Here is a 24,245-nt window from a genome sequence, read left to right as displayed (position 1 = left end):
TTGGGATATTTCTTGGTACCTTGGTTGTTTGAAGTCCCTAAATAGCTACATTTTAAAAAAAGTCTGAATTCACTGTAATATCTATTAAACAAAACCTGTCATCTTTAAAAAAAAATAAGGAATTATCTATTATATTCAAATATAACTACAGCAGAAGGCTTAAGTATGAACAGAGCACTATTTGTCTTTTCAGGTGTAGCTGTTATAGAGAAGAATAATACCTACATTTCGGTTTTTTTAAACCTCATACCTTCTCTTTTCACCCAAATAACTAGTGCTCTCACACATACAGTATCTGGCAGAAATTGCTGTATTGTTGTTGTTGAGTCACTCATTCGTTTCCGACTCTTTGTGAGCCCATGGACTGTAGCACGCCCATGCTTCCCTGTTCTTCACCATCTTCCAGAGCTTGCTCAAATTCATGTACATTGAGTCAGTGATGCCATCCAACCATCTCGTCCTCTGTTGTCCCCTTCTCCTTTTGTCTTCAGTCTTTCCCAGCATCAGGGTCTTTCCCGATGAGTTGTTTCTTTGCATCAGGAGGTTGAAGTATTGGAGCTTCAACTTCAGTCCTTCCAGTGAATATTCAGGGTTGATTTCCTTTAGGATTGACTGGTTTGATCTCCTTGCTGTCCAAGGGACTCTCAAGAGTCTTCTCTAGCACCACAATTTGAAAGCATAATTTTTCTACTCTTTATTTTTGTGTTTTAAAAATAGCATTTTTGCATTTGTTTCCTAAAATCTTGGCAAACCAGTGTTCTTACTAGGCTTTAATAGACCTGATGTGTTGAGATTTCCTACAACTTCTTTCTACGTCCTTTGATATTGTATATTCCTTTGTGGTGAGCAAAGCATCTACCCATTTTGTAGAAATGGGGAAATCAAGGCAAAGGTTAATTGGCTCTTTTAGGAATGGAGAGAAGGAGGCTTTCAAATGTCACTTAGAAACCAGGAGTTTGGTATTTTTTAATATATGTGGTGCTGAAGAGAGCACAGGAGTTTAGTATTTCTATAGGGCAAGAATATTATGGCTAATTGAGCAGACTTTATGAATTTAACTTTTTAATGCTTGATTCTACACTTAAGTATTAAATCTTTCAAGTATTATCTGTGTCAGTACTAACTAATCTGCCTTTCATTATATAGTGGATAGCTGATCCAGCCTTTCCTTTTAAGAAAATCCTTGATGTATTAGATCGTTAAAACAAATTCTAACATTTGGTGTTCATTAGTGTTGTGACCGAAACAAAAACATTTTAATGGTTGATCCCAGAGTATTTTGAAGTTAGTATAACTTTGCTGGAAAGGTATTTAAGCTCTAGTATCAGTTGCAAATAGGCCATGAGCCAGTTTTCAAAGCTGTTTCTAAGACATTGAGTATGTCAGACTGCAAAAAGTACATTATGTGGCACTGTGCCATGTGGCAAGGAGACAGAATGAAACAATTACAGTGGGATTTGTATCGATAACTGTGTTTCTGAGTGAGTAGTTTAAGATACTATGAAGCAGAGTTTAGAAGAACTCCCCATCCTGTTCAACAGTCACTTTATTTGTTTGAAAGAGGTGTTTTGAATATAAAGAAGAATGAGAATTGTTGGATAAATGGTTAAGACTTCAGGCTCAACATTTAGGGTTTATGTCTAATTGACCTGGCTGTAAAAAACTGCTGATTATCTTTTATCTAGCAAGGTAAAATAATGCCTTTCTGTAATCTAGTGATTAAAAAGGTAAAATTTTCACTGAAGGTAGCTCACTGCTTATTCTTGACAAAAATAGTTCTTTTAAAGAATACTCAAGTAATTTACTTGTGGTAAATGCCAAAAAAACAAAAGGGCGCAGTTAATGTTATATGCACATTTGAAGTTGAAGTTTTGTACTTCATTTGCCATCCTAATGCAAACAAGAAACTGAAGAGAGAGTACTTGGATTGATAGTAAATACAGTCTAATAGTTACATGTGTGTTTTGACATTTAACCATAGACTTTATTACTTGCAAGAGCTCTTTTTTTAAAAAAAAAAAATCTAAGGATATATTTTTTATTCAGAGTTGTCTTCATTAGTGTAATTTTTCAATGTAAGATAAAAGGTTTAAAATTCACATAACTATTAGATCTGTTTTCAACAAGTGTTTTTGAAGCATATGTAGATTTGCAGTGTTATTCACGTTACCACAATAAACATTTCCTAACACAGTCCTTTATGAGTTTCTGGTTATTTGAACATGTTTAGGTTGTTTTGAATTATATTTATTAATGACTGATTTGTTTTCATATGTGTATTTGTATATTTTGGCTTTATCCAGATCTCAGTTAGATAGTTTAATGCCAGTTCTGTCAGAAGATAATTTGAAGCCTTACCCTTCACTTTTTTCCCCTCTCTGATATACAGCTTTTTGGTTGGAAATACGTTTGAAGATATAGTATTTGGAGTGTGTGAATCACTTGGTGAGCTTCAATATTTAGAATAATTTATAATGAAGCTGAATTTTCTGTGGCTAATCAGTATCCTTTATTTGATATTTTTACTCAAGTAAACTGCAGATTTGTCAGGTTGAATTTAAGGATCCTTTGAAAAAATATTGATTTTCTACCAGTTTAATCTTTAATTTTGAAAAAATTCAACTCAGTTAAAAATTAAGTTTTAATTTTTAGTTTATTGATAGTTTTTTTATGTTGGTTTATTATTTATATTTTGTTCTCAATCCACATGGTAGAATCTTGCTGTTACCATAAAATGTCATTAGATCCAAATAGGCTTGAGTAATTTTCTAAATCACCCTTATGATATTTCAGTAATTTTCTGTTGTTTCTTGAGCCTGTTCCTTTGAGTGAATGTTACCTTCTGATCTTTCCTGTGTTAGCCAGTATGATTAGTATGCAGAGTAAGAACTATGTGTGTTCATCCGGGAGAAAAAAAATAGAAGGTGGGTCAGTTTGTTGGAAAGCATTTTCAATGATGTAAACACTGACATACTGACTAATAAAATAAAAATGTCATTTTTATGATGATAAATAAGTGTAGGTAACAAATATGAGAGAGTTTAAGAACTGGTGTCAATTTCTGACACTCTTTCTATTCAAAGGTGCAGTAAAGCTGGAAATCTGTAAAGCTGTAAGAGGAGATCATCTTCCATTTTCTGATTATGGTAAATATCGCTGTTTTATGAGTAATGGCTTATATATATTTTAGATTACTTTAAAAGTAGATACCATATGCACATGGTACAAAATTCAAAAAGAAAAAGGTTGAGTATCAGTCTCTCTAACCTTGCCCTTCAACCCGCCTGTTCCTCTCCTTAAAGGCAACAGTAATACCAGTTTCTTAAATATCTTTCCAGAGATTTTATGTGAGTACAAGCATATATGTAATGTGTGCATACATTTTATTTTACAGTTTATTATTCAAATTACAGTAACCTAAAAACAGTGTAATATCCTTTTTTTTCCTTTTCTCCCATTTAATAACATATCTTGGAGATCATTTATTTGAGAGGTGTTAATTGAGTGCCTAGTCTCTCTCCTGGGAATACAGCAGTGAACAAAACAGATGAGGTCTCTGCTCCTATGGTGCTCAGGTTCAAGAAAGGAAGATAAAAGGGGGAAGAGAGAGAATACTAAAGTAGGGTTATGTGGTAAAAAAAAAATGACTAGATTAGGTGCTTAGGAAAGGTCTCTGAAGAGGTGACTTCTTAAAAAAAATTTATTTTCTTTATGTTAACAGTTCTAATATTCAGAATACTTCTGAAGTTCATATTATTGTTGATCTTCTTGTATTTATGAAAAACAAGTGGTGAGTGAAGTAGTACTTGGATCATGAGTTATGAGAGAGAGTCACTTGGAAGAGCCTGATGGATTTCAGAGCCTTAAATCTTCCAATTTTAGCAGGAAGAGATATGCACCCCACCATGAGACACCCATTAAAAATTCCTTAATGGATCTGGGTTTGTTTTCTAGCTGTTGAGAATGTTCTGCTATTAGTGGTGATGGTTGCAAAATGTACTAAAAACGACTGAATTGTACAATTTAAAGTGGTCAAATTGGCAAAGTTTATGTTTGGTAAATTTTATCTCAATAAAAAATTGTGTAAATAGTAAATGTAAACAAACAAAAAATTCTATTTATTTTAAATTGAAAGATAATTGCTTTATAACATGGTTTTGGTTTCCACCATACATAACATGAATCAGTCATAGGTATACATATATCCCCTCCCTCTTGAACCTTCCTTCCACCTCCAAATGGAGACCGGATTGACACAAAGGGACTGGCTAAATGAAGATCAGAGGAAAGAGGCTCCAGGGACTTTAGGAAGGCTAGTGTAGATGGAGCATGGAAGGTGAAGGAGATTAGATGGGCAAGAGCTAGCCACAGAGGGCCAAGGTAAAGGATTTCATTTTTAAGTGTGATGAGAAGCCATTAACAGGTTTGTTTATTTGCTCATTTGTTTTTATCAAGATTATGATACCGGCTTTAAGTTTTTAAAAGATAATTCTGACTGCAGTGAGAATTATAGGTTGTAGACAGCGGTATATGAAGAGCTGCTTGGTTTCCATTGTATAGATGGATGGAATTTATTTACTTAGTCCCCTTTAATGGACCTTTAAGTTGTTTTCATTCTTGGATTTTTTTTTATATGAACAATACAGTTTGTACATTTTTAATGTACAAATCTTTTTTGCAAAATTTAAAAATAATTTGGAACAGTGTTGAAACAGGATGATTCTTATAAAAGAGAACTAATAATATGCATCTAAACTTTGTAGTACCAAATAAAATTTTGCAGGCGGCCAAATACCTTTACCCTGAACAGTGTGGGGGCCAGGGAAGTATCAGAAACATTACAGGACCTCAGTAACCAGTGTGGAATGAACATTTTTGAGTCTCTCAATTTTATTTTCTTTTAAAATTAACTTTATTGAGATGTAATTTGTGTATAAAATGTTAAGTGTATAGCTTTAGGTGTTTGACAGCCATGTAACTACCACTGCAATCAAGATATAGAATGTTTCATCCCCTAAAAAGTTCGGTTACACACTTGTACCCTTCAGTTTCCCCTCCTGCTGCTGACCCCAGGCAACCACTGATCTGCTTTTGTTACTGTAGGTTAGTTTTGCCTGTTCACAAATTTAAAACAAATGGCACTATACAACGTGTCCTTTTCTGTGTCTGGCTTGTTTTGCTCAGCATAATCTTCTTGAGAGTCATCCATGTTGTGTGTGTGAGTAGTTTGTGCCTGTTTATTGCTGAGTAGTTTCCATTTTATGGATATATCACAATGCATTTATTCATTTGTTTGTTAATGGACACTGGGGTTATTTCTAGTTTTTTTGGCCGTTATGGACAAAGCTTCAGTGAACATTTTTATAAAACTCTTTGTGTAGAAACATGTTTTCATGTCTCTTGGGTTAATACTCAGAAGTAGAATTGCTGGTCACATGGTGAGCTTATGTTTAACTTGAAACTACCAAATCGTTTTCAGAGTTGTACTGTTTTACATTCCCACTAATTATGTATGAAAGTTCTAGAGGCTCCACATCCTTATCAGCTGATGATAGTGTTAGTCTTTAATTTTAGCCATTTTAGTGGTTGTGTGCCTCATTTGGTCTGAATCTGTATTTTTCATGTGTTTGTTTTCCATCCATATAGCTTCTTTTGTGAAATGTCTTCTCAAGTCTTTTGTCTGTTTTTGACTTGGGTTATTGAACTTTTAAGAGTTCTTGTTATTGAACTTTTAAGAGTTCTTTATATATTCTGGATACAAGTAGTTTGTTGAATATTTGTATTGGGAATATTTTCTTCAGTCTGTGCCCTGCCTTTTCATTTTCTTGATGGTGGTTTTCGAGGTATACAGTTTTATTTTGATGAAATTTAGTTTACCTATTATTCTTACATGATTTGTACTTTTTGTACCTTCCCTTTCCTTGTTTAAGAGATCTTTACTCAGCCTAGGGTTTTGAAGATTGCCTCTCAGATTTTCTTTTGGAAATGTTATTAAAGATTTTGGCTTTATTTTTAGGTCTGTAGTCCACTTTGAGTTGATTTTTGTATAGATTGAATATGAATTTGTGCATGTGTGTAGTCAGTAGAAACCTGTTGAAAATGGTTGTATATGGACACAACTATAGTGACGGTGTAGAGGTTGCAGTGAAAGGGTGAAAAGGTGAATGGTGTGAGTTAATAATGACCTGAACTAGAACACCAGTCATGCGTGTGGCATTTTAGAGATAGCATTGGACAGAGAGGAAAGATGAGACTAAGCTTATGCTTCCAGGAAATAGTATGGCCTGTAACCAGGACTGGAATATAGGATAAGGAAAAGATTTATGATGAATGGGGAAGGGTCCTGTTTTCATACTATTGAATTATGTGATAGCTGGATTTTTAGTCCCTGTTCACATGCACACATGTTGGGGCATAGCCAGATTCTTAGAACATTTCTTTCTTTAACCGACTGTAACCAGTTTTCTATGTTGTTACATAGTCTCCATTATGTTAATTTTTATGGCTTTACAATTTTTAAGTTTTATAGTGAAGCTACTATACTTGCAGTATAAAAGAATAATGTTAAAAATTGTTTCCACTGTGTTTCTCTCTTGTTTCCATCACAGCATAACTGCTAATAAAATTATTCTTTCAGCTTTTGTCTAGATATGTAGACATATCATACTTTTCATATGATTGTGTTATTTTTATTTATTTTCATTCTCCAAATTATCCTAGAAATGGCCTGTGAAAATGGGTTACTTCAAGCTGACTCATGTCCTTTTGACATGTCCCTGTGATTGTTTGAACACTTTCTTATATTCTTTCATAATGACATATTCTCAGATCATTTTGCACTTTCCCTGCCTAAGCCCTGTACTCAGTCATTTCTCCAAGCATCTCTGGTTCTTTTTAGTGGAGAATGGTACTTAGAAAAAAGATCTAGATATTAACTATACTCATTGCTACTAAGGCCTCATTGTTTTTAGGTCCTGTTGGCATGCAGAACTTGGAAATTATATATAAATGTGTGTATATACATATAGGTGTATATATACACACACATATATAGAATGTACATATGTATACTTACTTTTATATCTGCATATCTATATAAATAATCATGATTTCTTACCTATGCCTTTAATTTAGTCCAATGTCATGGGCTTTTCCCCTTGGTTTTCCTCTTTCCTTGTAAGGAAGCCTGTCTTCCATTGACTGCAGTATATTTGCTTATTTGCTCAGTTCCCTTGTACATTGCAAGTCTTCTGACTACAGACGGCCAAATTTTTCCTGCAGGACATGCCAACTCTTCTCTCTCCAGCAGCTGTGTCCAGCCCAAGGGAATGGGGGAGGGGGGATGAAAGAGAAGGTGGGGGGAAGGTCTTCCTCGTGAAATTTGGCTCAAGTACTCCATTGGATTAAGAGAACTAAAGGAAGGGACCATACAGAATTTTAAACTTGAAAGCAGTAAGTGAAGTCGCTCAGTCGTGTCCGACTCTTTGCGACCCCATGGACTGTAACGTGCCAGGCTCCTCCGTCCATGGGATTTTCCAGGCAAGAATATTGGAGTGGGTTGCCATTTCCTTCGTCAGGAGATCTTCCCCACCCAGGGATTGAACCCGGGTCTCCCGCATTGTAGACAGATGCTTTATCATCTGAGCCACCAGGGAAGTCAGTAAATCTTTTAAAAAATATTTTTTCTTCCATCTCACTTTTTTCTTTTCTTTTTAACATTTTAATCTTTAATATACCTAAGATTTTAGAGGGATATTTTAGGATATAATTGTATTCTGTTTTTCCAAATGTATAGTTATTCTAGCATTAATATTAACTAATCTGTCTTTTCCCCAATGAGGTGAAATGCTGTCTCCATTGGATCCTGTTTTACGTTGTTCTGTTTCTATACTTTTATGTTCTGTTTACATGTTTGTTTCATCCATTGCATGTGTGCTAGTGGGATAGTGTAATAGTACCTTGTAGGGTAACTGCGAGCATTAGAAGAGAATTGCACATAAAATGAGCAGATGCCAGTGATATAGTAGAAAATAGTCAACACATATTAGCTGTTATTATTATCATCTCAATAGAAAAGGAATCAATTTTTGGGGGGGTTATTTTTAATTGGAGAGTAATTGCTTTACAGTATTGTGTTGGTTTCTGCCAAACATCAACATGAATCAGCCATAGGCATATATATGTCCCCTCCCTCTTGAACCTCCCTCCCTCCTTCCGCCCCCTCCTACTCCTCTAGGTTGTTACCAAGCCCTGGTTTGAGTTCCCTGAGTCATACAGCAAATTCCCATTGGCTGTCTATTCTATAGATGGTAATGTATGTTTCCATGTTACTCTCTCCATACATCCCACCTTCTCCTTCCTATCCTTCTCCCCCATGTCCACAAGTCTCTTCTCTATGTCTGTGTCTCTGTTGCTGTCCTGCAGATAATTTCATCAGGACCATCTTTCTAGACTGGAAAAGGAATTATTTTTTAAAAAATAGGGGAGTAAATTGCGAAAGGAAAAAGTGTAGTAAGAGATATGGACATCTCTTTTTTTTTCCGTAAAAACTTAGAGCTCCTAATTTTTAATACTATGTTTATAGGAATGTCAAGAACTCATATTCTTTTTATACAGATAACTTATATTAAAAAAAATGCAACCGAGATTAAATGATGTTTATTCAGGATTATAGGTATTGTAGATTATAAGCTCTTTGAGGAAAGAGACTATGTCTTAATTCATTTAACAGATGTTTATTGAGCACCTAAGAGTCCTAGGCCCTGAGCATAACATCCGTCAGTCTTGAGCAGCTCACAGTCTAGTTGGGGAAACAGACACGTAAACAAACAAATACAAACACACACACACACGGATGTTTTTAGTTGCCTTGCACTAATGTGGAAATATTTATATCAGAACTGCACACATTCAGTCACACATTTTCCTAAACATAAGGATAGGATAATGAGGATATTTAAACAGTGTTCTTAGGCTACCTTCCTGTGAACTGTTTCTCAAAGTGCTTATTTGACCCTCTATCCCCTAGCCCCACAACCTTATATAATATGTCACAAAGAAGACAAAAAGTCACATTTTTGAAATGTTTCTTTTGTATATTTTCTGCTTTTAAAGATCTTAACTCTATTTACTGCATGTTTAATCCTGAACAGTGAATGCATATACTATACTATGTATTAACAAAATGATGGTGATTTCGGTACTCATTCTAATATTATTTTCTGTGAATGCTTCCTGTAGTTCTGTGACTAAAATCATATAATTGATTTCTGTTTTTATAAGATCAAGTTAATGAATTTTAAAGTCCAAGCATCTGTTCTATATATGTTCCACACCTGTGACAAGATGATTTTCACCATTCACTTATAAAAGAGAAACACATTTTTAGGAAAGGGTCCCCCAGCTTTGATGCCTACGTTCTATTTTTTGCTTGGTAACCATGTGAAAAATACCAATTACTGAAACTCTGAGAAGAATGAAGTTACTTGTAAACTTAGTATTCATAGAAGAAAGGCCCTCTAAATCAAAACCATACTGAGATGCAATAGACCAAATCTGTATAACATAAAACTTTCAGGATCAATGTAGCTAAAAAAAATCCATGATTTGAGAAGGCAGCTTTAACAAAACAGTATTGTGAAAAATAACTAAAGTGAAACAGCTGACAGCCAATCTGACAAACATGGGCCATGCCAGGAAGTTGTGGGGCTCAAACCACTGTAGTGAGTATTCAGGTAAATATTAGTGGACCGTTAGCAGGCCATATTTCTGTATATTTTTGATAACCTTTTAATGCATTTGAAGTGTTTTGACAAGTGTAATTATGTAATTTTCTAAGGTTAAAAACCTAAATAAAAGTTCCATTTCAGCTGAAATGAAAATCATGACATGCAATGTTACCTGGCAATTCTCTCATAATAAAGCTGGGATAAAAAAGAAAATCATGACAGTTTCAGACTTTGATGAGAGTGTAATTTAGATTTTGGTATATGGGAGACCCTGGTTTGATTTCTGGGTTGGGAAGAGTCCCCTGGAGAAGGGATAGGCTACCCACTCCAGTATTCTCGGGCTTCCCTGGTGGCTCAGACAGTAAAGAATCTTCCTGCAATGCAGCATGCCTGGGTTCGATCCCTGGGTTGAGAAGATCCCCTGGGGGAGAGCCTGGCAATCCACTCCAGTGTTCTTATCTGGAGAATCCCCATGGACAGAGGAGCCTGGCAGGCTACAGTCCATGGGATCACAAAGAGTGGGATACAACTGAATGACTAAGCACAGAGCACACCACAGCATCTACTAAAAAAGATACTGTAACAAAGTGTCACTTTCATTAATAGAAAATTTCTTCAAGAGGAATACAAATATGAGAGGTCTAGGAATGCCTTTCAAGTGGCAGAAAGACAGGTTGTATTGTGGATATTGCTAAAAAATGTAGAGGCTGGCTTTGGGAGCAGACAAGAAGCTGTTTAAATCCTAGCTCTGCCTTTAGTCTGTTAACAGTATAGTTAACCTTTCTGTGCTTCAGTTTCTTGAGCTGTGAAATTTATAAAATAGATCCCTTAAAGTAGTTGTGAGATTTACGTGAGTGCTGCTGCTAAGTCGCTTCAGTTGTGTCCGACTCTGTGCGACCCCGTAGACGGCAGCCCACCCGGCTCCCCCGTCCCTGGGATTCTCCAGGCAAGAATACTGGAGTGGGTTGCCATTTCCTTCTCCAGTGCATGAAAGGGAAAAGTGAAAGTGAAGTTGCTCAGTCGTGTCTGATTCTTAGCGACCCCAAGGACCGTAGCCTACCAGGCTCCTCTGTCCATAGGACTCTCCAGGCAAGAGTACTGGAGTGGGGTGCCATTGCCTTTTCCTTATGTGAGTGAATACGTGGAAAATACTCAGTGTGTTATTAGCACTTGAGCAGCACTTGGTAATGGCACCCCACTCTAGTACTCTTGCCTGGAAAATCCCAGGGACGGGGGAGCCTGGTGGGCTGCTGTCTATGGGGTCGCACAGAGTCGGACACGACTGACGCGACTTAGCAGCAGCAGCAGCAGCAGCAGCAGTACTTGGTCAGTGCTGGCAATAAAGTTCAGTGTAAACACACATTCTCCCCTCATGCATTTTCACTCCAACTTTCTTCTCTCCTCTGCTTACTCATTTTATTTTTCCCTTTCTCTTAGTTTTCTAATTTTCCCACTTCTCTTTTTACTCCACGCGCTCCTTTGTTGTTCACTCTTTCTGTCTTTCTTTTAACTCTGCTTTCTCCCACTTTACCCCAAGATTTTATCTTTGGAAATTTCCCAGCTCCTATTACTTTGTGTGACTGACCTAGTGGCTACACTTTTTACCTTTCATAGGTCTTCCTGTATCTCTGCCTTGGGGGCTCTTAAACCTAAGATCTTTGAATGCCATTCAGAGGGCCTAAAGAACCTCTGAAATTGTATATAAAATCTTATGAAGAAGCGTTTTTTAAGGGGCAGTTTCCATAGCCCCTGGTGGCTCAGAGGGTAAAGCGTCTGCTTACAATGCTGGAGACCTGGGTTTGATCCCTGGGTCGGGAAAATCCACTGGAGAAGGAAAAGGCAACCCACTCTGGTACTCTTGCCTGGAAAATCCCATGGATGGAGAAGCCTCGTAGGCTACAGTCCATGGGGTTGCAAAGAGTCGGACACAATTGAGCGAATTCACTTTCACTTTTCCATAGTTCTTTACTAGGGTTTTAGAGAGTTTCACAAATTCTCTGAGGTTGAGAACCATTGCTCCATGGAATATAGCAGCTACCCTCCCTTCCAGATGGTTTCTTGGGCCTTTGACCATTTGCCTCACTGGTATTGGGGCACCTCTGTACACATGGAAAAGTGCTCACTATTCTGTTTTCTGTGCTCAGAGAGCACCTGAGATTTGTACTGAGATTTGTATATTACTATAATAATAGTAATTATTATAAAGGAACTTAATTCCCAGATGATTCATCAATTGTTACATTACTATGTTGTGATTTCATATTTATATGTATCAGCTTCATTTTATAAAATGTTAGTGGTTTTAGAAATACAACATTATGTATTCCATAAAGTTATTTTCCCTGTTTCAAATATTTATAACAAATGGCCAGCTTAATTTAAAACAAAGTAGATATTTCTCAATTTATTCTTATTTTCTATTTATGGAATCAAAGCTCAATATTCTGGAAACTCAATATTTTGGAGCCAATTGTACAGTGAAAAAGTATATTTGGAATCAGTTATAAATTCATTAGGAAAAATATTCCAAATTGACAAGCATTTGGGGTTTCTATTAAGCCTTTGAAGGAAGGCATGTCAACTATGACAAAACAGTAATGCAGACTTTTAGTATTTTTTTCTAGTTGGTCAAAGAGCCAAAATTGTTTCCTTAACTAAAATCGGCATTCACATGAATCATCACGACAGCTTGAAAATTTTAGAACTCCTCTAGGAAAAGGAGATACCCAAGTATCACATTCTTCATATATCTTATCATGTGTGTAAAAGTCTAGAGAAGAAAAATATTCCTTTGAAAACAGTGCTTCTTTCATCTCTCTCATGATTATTCTAACCTCAAAAATAAAATGCCCATTTTCAAGGGCATTGCTTCTACTGAGGAGTAATCAAACCAAATTAACAAGCACAAACCCCATGTCCTATCCCACCCACCCTCTCTTTAAAAAATTACTGGTGACCAGTCCTGGTTTAGCTAATACCTAAGTGTCATAATTGTGTGGAACTTAGCTAACACAGTGCCATATATATACATAACAAAAATAAACCGAGTGCCTAGTAGGTGCTAGGCGGAGAAGGCGATGGCAACCCACTCCAGTACTCTTGCCTGGAAAATCCCATGGACGGAGGACCCTGGTAGGCTACAGTCCATGGGGTCGCACAGAGTCGGACACGACTGAGCGATTTCACTTTCACTTTTCCCTTTCATGCACTGGAGAAGGAAATGGCAACCCACTCCAGTATTCTTGCCTGGAGAATCCCAGGGACGGCGGAGCCTGGTAGGCTGCCGTCTATGGGGTCGCACAGAGTCAGACACGACTGAAGCGACTTAGCAGCAGCAGCAGCAGCAATAAAGTTTATGGCAGGCCATGATTTTTGGCTGCACCACAAAGAAGGCACTGTAGTCATCCAAAAAATTTTTGTACCTTGAAACATAAAATTTGCTCTGAAATGAAAACATGTAGATACACATCCAAGAGATGTTGGCCACAGCCTATAGCAGGGAGTAAGGCTGGAAGAGCTTTATTATTTTTCATCACTGTGTTTCCCTAACTAGTAGATCGTTTCAACAAGGCTGAATCATAGAAGCTGAGGTCCTAGAGTTCCTGTTTTGGAAGTAGCTCTGAACCCTGGGCTCTAAGGAATAATTTTAACATCACCAAAATTAGTCTGACACTTTCACTTTTCAGATGTAAAGTGAAGTGCTTTATTGCCCTCCTTTTGTAATAGTTGACTAGAGGGGGATCTTACTGTGGAACCTAAATATTCTGATCCAGTGTTTCGTTTCTTTTTTTTTTTTTTCATTGTAAATGCCTATCCAGAAGATTGTGCTTTGAAACCTGACTGTTAAGGAGGTAAGATAACCCCAGCTTCTTGAGATAATCAAGATTTAAGGCAATAGGAGAGTGGCTTCTCTAGAATGCCAACAATTCTATTGTTTCCTGGGGAACTGAGGCAGTTCAGTCAAAATCATTTTCAAACTTGGCTTTGGAGCTTAGGGACTCCTTAGAGAACCCTTGGGGCTCTCAGTGAAAGTAGGTTTGTTGAGAAGGGAGAAGTCTCTGCCTGTGTCCCTCCACCCTTAGCTAGGGGGCAGATGCAAAACAAAACAAAGAACTTTACTACAGAACCTTCCTGAGATAGAGGGTTTGTATACCAACTCTAGTGGATTCCAAATGAAAAGGAGCCTCATTAAGACCTTTCAACTGGACTCCCATCTGCTTTTCTCTTTCTGCCATTCCTCCCCTGCCCCTCTCCTCACGCAGCCCTCTTGTGCAAAGGGAAATAAGAAAAAGAAATACAACACTTGAACTTTCCACACTGTGGGAGCTGTATAATATCAGTTAGAGATGATAGATGTAAACAATTAATATTTGAAAGCTCTGAAAGTTATGTTCTTAAATTACCTAATTAAATGGGAAAATATATTATCTTCATTAAGAATATATGTAGATGTAACTAACACGCTGAACTGTTTAGAAAGCAACATATTTTAGCCAATAATGAGTCTTAACCTTCACAGGATTAGCATGTGGAAAAATTGTTGTGTACTGGTAGATAGCTCCATGTCACCATACTTGTCAAGGATGAAGTCCTCATTATGTCAGGGCTTTCTGCTTTTCACAGTGAATCTTAGTTGGTTGCTAAGTGCTTTCCATGCTTAATGAAACAAAACTTAGAGAGATAACTAGCTTCATTTCACAGTGTAAAAATGCTTCCTCCTTTTTATTTTCAAAACATGTTTTTCTCCCTACCTTTTGAAGATATTTTGACTTATTCAAATTTTGCATATATTAGAGTACCATAATTTATAAGCTGTAATAGTATGTGATTTGAATGCTTTCTATCTAATGTGCTTGGAATTTTCCTCCAATTAGAGGAGAGGCGAGACCATCGTTCTCCAGTTTCAAACAAAAGAATGCAGCTGCTTGTGAGGGGAAAGCTAAACTAACAGAACATTTAATATTTTGAAAAATATGTCCTGGGGGAAAAGGCTTTTCTGTTCAAAAAGATATTGAATTATTTAGCTTGGCAGCTCCAGGGTGTGAATATTTTGAGCCCCATCACTGTCATTTATTTTTTTATTGCGTTCAATTGGAAAAATCGAAAACTGTTCTGACATGGAGCCCTTTATTAGATCTCATATAAAGCTTTGGCTGCAGCTGCCTGCATGTTACTGTGATCTGCATAGGCACATTCCATTTTTAGTGGATCAGTGTTTAATTTTCAAAATTCTCAGCAAATAGCAGAGCTGCAGCCAAAAATTCCTCCACTGAGATTCCTTCCGGCCCAGATGAAACTAATAGTTCCAAGCTGTGTTGCTGTCATTCATTACTAATCCAGGTATGGCTGCTTTACTGTTTTTAATTTTCTTTTTCTGAACTTAAAGGCAGTGTTTGCCTTTTTCCCATGAGAAGCCAGTGATAATGTGCCTGAAATTCCAGCAACTGGAGATAGTGGGCCTTTTTCACACTGACATAACTAGGCTTTGTTTTAGGGCTAATATAGATAGGAACTTGATGATAGACATAATACAATGGAAGACAGGCTTACAGTAGGGTTTTAAGGAAAAATAAGGATGTATTAGGGATTTGCCCCAAGTTTTTGAAGTTGGTGTCGTGGGAAGCAGCTGTTTGCTACCACAAGATATCCTTTGATGCCACTTGCCATTTGGGGACAGAATGTTGAATTGGGATAGACACTATGTTTTTATGTTTTTTTTGAATTCTTGTTATAAAATTAGTAGAACTTTCAAAAACATTCAAAATGTTATCACCATTACCATATTGTTAAAATCAGAGTCACACTGCATTTTAACCTGTTTTAATTGATACTGAAAAATAGTGTATACAAAATAAAGATCATAAAATTTGAAATTGGACAGTTCTGACGTTATCTCAGCTGGCTCTGTCCTTAGGTCAATGATAGAAAGTCTCTGAGTCTCAGTTTTTTCATTTGTAAATGGGATAATAGATTAGAGATTCTGGTCCCATCTCTGAGTTGGAAAGATTCCCTGGAGGAGGAAATGGCAACCTACTCCAGTAATCTTGTCCAGAAAAATCCCATGGACAGAGGAGCCTGTTGGGCTACAGTACACGAGGTTGCAAAAAAATCAGGCACAACTAAGTGATTAACTAACAACAACAGCAAATTGATGCTGAAAAAGCAGTTTGTACAAATCATAGAATTTAGAATTGGACAGTTCTGGCTTTATCTCAGCTGGCTCTGTAACCTTAGGTCAGTGATAGAAGATCTGTGAGTCCGATTTTTCATTTATAAAATGGAATAATAGATTATAGAGTTAGTGTGAGGATTAATAATATGGTAGATATAAAAATATGCCCTATATAAGGCCTAGGGCATATTTGGTACTCAGCACACGGTAGATTGTATATTTATTATAAATTACCTGTCCAGTCTGTTCACGTGTCCACCCATGTGCCTACCTACTTACATTTAACTTCTAGTTCTTTTTTGTTGTTGTTCAGTCACTAAGTTGTGTCCAACTCTTTGCGACCCCATGGACTGCAACACACCAGACATCTCTGTCCTTCACCGTTTCCCAGAGTTTGCTCAAACCCATATCCATTGGGTCAATGATGCCATCCAACCATCTCATCCTCTGGCGTCCACTTCTCCTCCTGCCTTCAATCTTTCCCAGCATAAGGGTCTTTTCCAATGAGTTGGTTCTTTGCATCTGGTGGCCAAAATATTAGAGTTTTAGCAGTTTCAGCAGCAGTCCTTCCAATGAATATTCAGAGTTGATTTCCTTTAGGATTGACTGGTTTGATCTCCTTTCTGTCCAAGGGGATCAAGAGTTTTCTCCAGCACCACAGTTTGAAAGCATCAGATCTTTGGTGCTCAGCCTTCATGGTCCAACTCCCACATCTGCACATTACTGCAAAGACCATAGCTTTGACTATATGGACCTTTGTAGGCAGAGTATTGTCTTGCTTTTTAATATGCTGTCTAGGTTTGTCATCTGCATCTCTGAGGTTATTGATAGAAAGTGAAGAAGAACTAAAGAGCCTCTTGATGAAAGTGAAAGAGGAGACTGAAAAAGTTGGCTTAAAGCGCAACATTCAGAAAGCTAAGATCATGGCATCCGGTCCCATCACTTTATGACAAATAGATGGGGAAACAGTGGAAAAAGTGGCTGACTTTATTTTTGGGGGCTCCAAAATCACAGCAGATGGTGATTGCAGCCATGAAATTAAAAGACGCTTACTCCTTGGAAACAAAGTTATGACTAACCTAGTTCAGTTCAGTTCAGTCGCTCAGTCGTCTCCAACTCTCTGCGACTGCATGAACTGCAGCACGCCAGGCCTCCCTGTCCATCACCAACTCCCGGAGTTTACCCAAACTCATGTCCATTGAGTCGCTGATGCCATCCAACCATCTCATCCTCTGTCGTCCCCTTCTTCTCCTGCCCTCAATCTTTCCCAGCATCAGGGTCTTTACAAATGAGACAGCTCTTCGCATCAAGTGGCCAAAGTACTGGAGTTTCAGCTTCAACATCAGTCCTTCCAATGAACACGCAGGACTGATCTCCTTTAGGATGGACTGGTTGGATCTCCTTGCAGTCCAAGGGACTCTCAAGAGTCTTCTCCAACACCACAGTTCAAAAGCATCAGTTCTTCGGTGCTCAGCTTTCTTTATAGTCCAACTCTCACATCCATACATGACTAGTGGTAAAACCATAGCCTTGACTAGTCGGACCTTTGTTGACAAAGTAATGTCTCTGGCTTTTTAATATGCTGCCTAGGCTGGTCATAACTTTCTTTCCAAAGAGTAAGCGTCTTTTAATTTCATGGCTGCAATCACCATCTGCAGTGATTTTGGAGCCCCAAAAAATAGTCAGCCACTGTTTCCCCATCTGTTTCCCATGAAGTGATGGGACTGGATGCCATGATCTTAGTTTTCTGAATGTTGAGCTTCAAGCCAACTTTTTCATTCTCCTCTTTCACTTTCATCAAGAGGCTCTTTAGTTCTTTTTCACTTTCTGCCATAAGGGTGTTGTCATCTGCATATCTGAGGTTACTGATATTTTTCCTGGCAATCTTGATTCCAGCTTGTGCTTCATCCAGCCCAGCGTTTCTCATGATGTACTCTGCATATAAGTTAAATAAGCAAGGTGACAATATACAGCCTTGACGTACTCCTTTTCCTATTTGGAACCAGTCTTTTGCTCCATGTCCAGTTCTAACTGTTGCTTCCTGACCTGCATACAGATTTCTCAAGAGGCAGGTCAGGTGGTCTGGTATTCCCATCTCTTTCAGAATTTTCCACAGTTTATTGTGATCCACACAGTCAAAGGCTTTGACATAGTCAATAAAGCAGAAGTAGATGTTTTTTTGGAACTCTCTTGCTTTTTCGATAATCCATTGGATGTTGGCAATTTGATCTCTGGTTCCTCTACCTTTTCTAAAACCAGCTTGAACATCTGGAAGTTCATGGTTCACGTATTGCTGAAGTCTGGCTTGGAGAATTTTGAGCATTACTTTACTAGTGTGTGAGATGAGTACAATTGTGTCGTAGTTTGAGCTTTCTTTGGCATTGCCCTTCTTTGGGATTGGGATGAAAACTGACCTTTTCCAGTCCTGTGGCCACTGCTGAGTTTTCCAAATTTGCTGACATATTGAGTGCAGCACTTTCACAGCATCACCTTTTATGATTTGAAATAGCTCAACCTAGACATCATATTAAAAAGCAGAGACATTACTTTGCCAACAACGGTCCATCTTGTCAAGGCTATGGTTTTTCCAGTAGTCACGTATGGATGTGAGAGTTGGACTATAAAGAAAGCTGAGCGCAGAAGAATTAAGGCTTTTGAACTGTGGTGTTGGAGAAGACTCTTGAGAGTCCCTTGGACTGCAAGGAGATCCAACCAGTCCATCCTAAAGGAGATCAGTCCTGCGTGTTCATTGGAAGGACTGATGTTGAAGCTGAAACTCCAGTACTTTGGCCACTTGATGCGAAGAGCTGACTCATTTGTAAAGACTCTGATGCTGGGAAAGATTGAGGGCAGGAGGAGAAGGGGACAACAGAGGATGAGATGGTTGGATGGCATCAGCGACTCAATGGACATGAGTTTGGGTAAACTCTGGGAGTTGGTGATGGACAGGGAGGCCTAGCGTGCTGCAGTTCATGGGGTTGCAAAGAGTCAGAGATGACTGAGCGACTGAACTGAGCTGAACTAAGTTTGTCATAGCTCTTCTTCCAAAAAGCAAGCATCTTTGAATTTCATGGCTGCAGTTACCATCTGCAGTGATTTTGGAGCCCAAGAAAATAGAGTCTGTCACTGTTTCCACTGTTTCCCCATCTATTTGCCATGAAGTGATGGGACTTGATGCCATGATCTTTGTTTTTTGAAGGTTGAGTTTTAAGTCAGCTTTTTTAGGTCTCATTTTTTGTTAGTGTAGCTGTAGTCTGTTGAAATTTAAAATATGAGAATAATCAGCATAGTGGATAAATGAATAAAAACTGAAAGGTTTGCTGTTTCCCAAGAGGGTTCCAAAGTTGTATTATCTTAGTGTGACTTTGGTCTGGTGGTGTGTCAGCATCCTAAAAGCAGATATTTCTCCTGAGGAGACTTTACCAAGGTATAGATAGACCAATATACATGGAGTTTCTCTTGGGCTTCCCTGGTGGCTCAGATGGTAAAAAATCTGCTTGCCATGCGGGAGACCTAGATTTGATCCCTGGGTCAGGAGGATCCCCTGGAGAAGGGGACCCACCACAGTATTCTTACCTAGAGAATTCCACAGGCATAAAAGCCTGGCGGGCCACAGTCTATGAATCATAGAGTTGGACATGAGTGATGACTAACACTTTTCACTTTTTCACTTTTAAAGGGAATAAATAGGATGCGTTTTCTAGGTAGCATACCTGTGTAAGAAGCTGTCATCATCAGGAGATTTCTTAGAGAGCAAGGGGATGTAAAGAAAGGAGCTGGTTATAGGAAATAGATATTCAGCAGTAAAAGTAAATATGGTGGGTTGACCACATGCTCCATTTTCTGCTCCCCACTGAAATGACTAGTAGAATGGAGAGGTGACAACAATAGAAGAAAGTTGAACAAAATTCTGAAAGATATAAAGTGGATGGACTGGTATTTCCTGATTTAGGAGAGCAGCGAGTATAGAATCCTAAACATTTGAAGGTTGGAAGCAAATAAGAAACAGAGTAATTGAAGAGCAAAGCCCTGGAAAACTACAGAAATTGAGACTACCAGGCATTTTTGAAGGCAGGCATGCCGGTGGAATGGAAAACAGGAGACATGTTTGAAAATTATATGAGGAAGAGTAAAGTTCTTGGGCTCCTGTTTTTGCCACTTGCTCCAGGTGACTGCCCTTTCCCATGCCAGTGGAAAACTAGAGGTGTATGTTCTAGAATTGTTGAATTGGGCATAGTTAAGAACAGGCACATATACCTGTTATGTGCTTGGCACTGTTATAGGTATTGGGGGTATGTTAGTGATCAAAAGCAGACTAACCAAATTTTGTTTTTGTGAGAGGAGATAAACAATAAATGGTAGACACAATAGTGGAGAAGGCAATGGCACCCCACTCCAGTACTCTTTTGCCTCAAAAATCCCATGGATGGAGGAGCCTGGCAGGCTTTAGTCCATGAGGTCACTGAGTCCGGCACGACTGAGCGACTTCACTTTCAGTTTTCACTTTCATGCGTTGGAGAAGGAAATGGCAACCCATTCCAGTGTTCTTACCTGGAGAATCCCAGGGACGGGGGAGCCTGGTGGGCTGCCGTCTATGAGGTCGCACAGAGTCGGACACAACTGAAGCAACTTAGCAGCAGCAGCAGCAGCAGCAGACACAATAGTGATTTGTACAGTGTATTAGAAGGTGATAAATACTTATGGAAAAAGAAAATAGGATAGGGTAAGGGAGGAAAATAAGATAGGGTAAGGAAGAAAATTAGAGATACCAAAGGAACATTTCATGCAAACATGGGCTCAATAAAGGACAGAAATGGTATAGACCTAACAGAAGCAGGAGATATTAAGAAGAGGTGGCAAGAATACACAGAAGAACTGTACAAAAAAAGATCTTCACGACCCAGATAATCATGATGGTGTGATCACTCACCTAGAGCCAGACATCCTGGAATGTGAAGTCAAGCGGGCCTTAGAAAGCATCACTACAAACAAAGCTAGTGGAGGTGATGGAATTCCAGTTCAGCTATTTCAAGTCCTCAAAGATGATGCTGTGAAAGTGCTGCACTCAATATGCCAGCAAATTTGGAAACCTCAGCAGTGGCCACAGGACTGGAAAAGGTCAGTTTTCATCCCAATCCCAAAGAAAGGCAATGCCAAAGAATGCTCAAACTACCACACAGTTGTACTCATCTCACACGCTAGTAAAGTAACGCTCAAAATTCTCCAAGCCAGGCTTCAGCAATACGTGAACCGTGAACTTCCAGATGTTCAAGCTGGTTTTAGAAAAGACAGAGGAACCAGAGATCAAATTGCCAATGTCCAATGGATCATCGAAAAAGCAAGCGAGTTCCAGAAAAACATCTATTTCTGCTTTATTGACTATGCCAAAGCCTTTGACTGTGTGGATCACAATAAACTGTGGAAAATTCTGAAAGAAATGGGAATACCAGACCACCTAACCTGCCTCTTAAGAAACCTGTGCAGGTCAGGAAGCAACAGATAGAACTGGACATGAAACAAAAGACTGGTTCCAAATAGGAAAAGGAGTACGTCAAGGCTGTATATTGTCACCTTGCTTATTTAACTTATATGCAGAGTACATCATGAGAAACACTGGGCTGGAAGAAGTACAAGCTGGAATCAAGATTGCTGGGAGAAATATCAGTAACCTCAGATATGCAGATGACACCACTCTTATGGCAGAAAGTGAAGAGGAACTAAAGAGCCTCTTGATGAAAGTGAAAGAGGAGAGTGAAAAAGTTGGCTTGAAGCTCAACATTCAGAAAACTAAGATCATGGCATCTGGTCCCATCACTTCATGGGAAATAGGTGGGAAAACAGTGAAAACATTGTCAAACTTTATTTTTTTGGGCTCCAAAATCACTGCAGATGGTGATTGCAGCCATGAAATTAATAGACGCTTACTCCTTGGAAGGAAAGTTATGACCAACCTAGACAGCATATTAAAAAACAGAGACATTACTTTGTCAACAAAAGTCCGTCTAGTCAAGGCTGTGGTTTTTCCAGTGGTCATGTATGCATGTGACAGTTGGACTGTGAAGAAAGCTGAGCACCGAAGAGTTGATGCTTTTGGACTGTGGTGTTGGAGAAGACTCTTGAGAGTCCCTTGGACTGCAAGGAGATCCAACCAGTCCATCCTAAAGGAGTTCAGTCCGGGGTGTTCATTGGAAGGAGTGATGTTGAAGCTGAAACTCCAATACTTTGGCCATCTCACGTGAAAAGTTGACTCATTGGAAAAGACCCTGATGCTGGAAGGATTGAGGGCAGGAGGAGAAGGGGACGACAGAGGATGAGATGGTTGGATGGCATCACCGACTTGATGCACATGAGTTTGAGTAAACTCTGGGAGTTGGTGATGGACAGTGAGGCCTGGCGTGCTGCGATTCATGGGGTCGCAAAGAATCAGTCCCGAATGAGGGACTGAACTGAACTGAACTAAGGGAGGTTGTGAGTGCAAGGTGAGAGGGTTGCATTTTAAAATAAGGTGGCATAGTAGGGGTCTTTTGAGCAGTGACTTGGAAGATGGAATAAACCCTGGGGATCATGGGGGAGTGTTGCAGGCAAAGGAGTAGCCAATGCAAAGACCCCGATTAGAGGCAGGCCTAAAGCAACAGGGAAGGTCATTGGTTGGAGTGAACTGAGAGGTGAGGTGCACGGCGTGGGTGGTAGAGATCAGGTAGGGCCTCTTTGGCCATTGTAAATTAATAGGATCAAAATCAAGAGTCTGCCTCCTGAGTAGCGCACTGCCTACTCTCTTCTGGCTAGCACATGGAAGGCTGCCGGGCTTCTTACCACGTCTCTCCCTCTACCCCAGCAAACACACAGGAGAATGGAGCATATCTCTCCAGGGAAAAGAAGTAGTTAAAGAAAGAAGAGCTACTTGTAATGACATTGGGGGTCCCCAGTGAAAAACTGGTTTGCTATGGTGAAGTCTGCTAGTCATTAAGTTTTACCATCTACATATAGCAAATTCATGAGTTTGAGCAAACTCCGGGAGATAGTGAAGGACAAGGAAACCTGGCATGCTGCAGTTTATGGGGTCGCAGATTCAGACACGACTTAGTGACTGAACAACAACCATCTACGTATAGCTATTGCTTATCTTTTCATTGTCTCACACTTAACTTGAACAGACATGTTAGAGGAAAAGTCTTTAACGTGAAAGAGATCGAAACAAATAGGAAAATTAAAAAAAAAAATGTGGGAGAAACAGAAACAATGTAGGAGCAGAAGACATTTCAAAAACCTATAATTAAAATCTCAGAGACAGGAGAAGATACTGCGTCTATAAACACATAGGATACTCCAGAAAGGATCCTTTAAAGAATAAAGACTTTAGACTATTTAAAAGATTATTAATTCACTAGAAGGTTTGAGAGAGAAAATCAAGACTTCCAAAACAATGAGTTAAAGAGACTATGAAATAGAAAATAAAATGGAGATGGGAGATGAAAGAAATACAGTTAGAGGAAAACCAAACTGTCTAATATTTGACTAATTTAGGAGGAATTCCAGGAAGAGTTTGAAATAAATGAATGTTTTGCCAGTTGGTTATATATTCTAGACTCTAAATTCTGTGAGGTTGGGAATCATATAGTGTCTTTTCATTATCACAGTATGTGTACATGATAGATCCTCAGAAGTTTTGACTGAAATTATCCTCATAGATAATGTATAGAGAATTGAGCAAATTGACAAAAGTAGAGGGAGCTAATTAGAAGGAAACATTTTTTTCAAGAAAGAAATCCAATCGTCATTATTTTAGTGGTTCAGTTGGGAATAATATTTAGTCATAATAATGAGAAACATCCAATATTCATTTAACCAACAGTTGTGATATAATTATACTGAGAGAAAGGGGTGGGGAATGCTGTAGAGAGCTAAATCCACGTATCTGTAGTAGGAAGTCAGTATGTAATGTTTGAAATATAAAACTGTAAAAAGCAGTTATGAATGTGTTATCTAGAAATACTCATGGAAAGAATAGAAAGTGATTGGTGGAGAAAGATAGGGCAGGAGGGCAGGAGACTGCTTTTTCTCTCCCATTATGTGCCTTGTAGAACTACTTCAAAACTGTGTAAATGGATTGTTTTGATAAAAATAAAAATTTAAGATATTTATATGGCACTGAGCTACAGTCTCCTCCACATTGACGAATGCTTATCCACAGAATATGGCTGTCCTTGGGTAAAGGAGCCCTCTCTCTGGACAGCCCTTTTGTTTTCTTTCTGCTTCCTTTACTGATACACCTCTCTTCTGAATTAATGTATTTCTTGCATATAAATACAGTCAGTGACATCATAGCCAAGTGGCTAGAAATATTC

General features: G+C 38.5%; 1 protein-coding gene across 12 annotated transcripts in view; it reads left to right on the top strand.

Moving 5' to 3' along the window:
- Nucleotides 1-24,245, top strand: part of DISP1 (dispatched RND transporter family member 1) — a 229,175-nt gene that overhangs the window by 58,851 nt on the left and 146,079 nt on the right. For 4 of the 12 annotated variants that reach the window (XM_081489854.1, XM_081489864.1, XM_081489856.1 and 1 more), the window contains one exon: nt 3,084-3,146. The exons of the other annotated variants lie outside the window; for them this stretch is intronic. In XM_081489854.1, coding sequence (XP_081345980.1) covers nt 3,084-3,146 — 63 coding nt within the window. The remainder of the gene's footprint in view (nt 1-3,083; nt 3,147-24,245) is intronic. 12 annotated transcript variants of the gene reach the window in all.

This window comes from Giraffa tippelskirchi, chromosome 5 (assembly GCF_054371585.1).
Source record: "Giraffa tippelskirchi isolate mGirTip1 chromosome 5, T2T-mGirTip1v1.2.pri, whole genome shotgun sequence".
Taxonomy (NCBI): Eukaryota; Metazoa; Chordata; class Mammalia; order Artiodactyla; family Giraffidae; genus Giraffa; species Giraffa tippelskirchi.
This window is presented reverse-complemented; position numbering and strand designations above follow the sequence as displayed.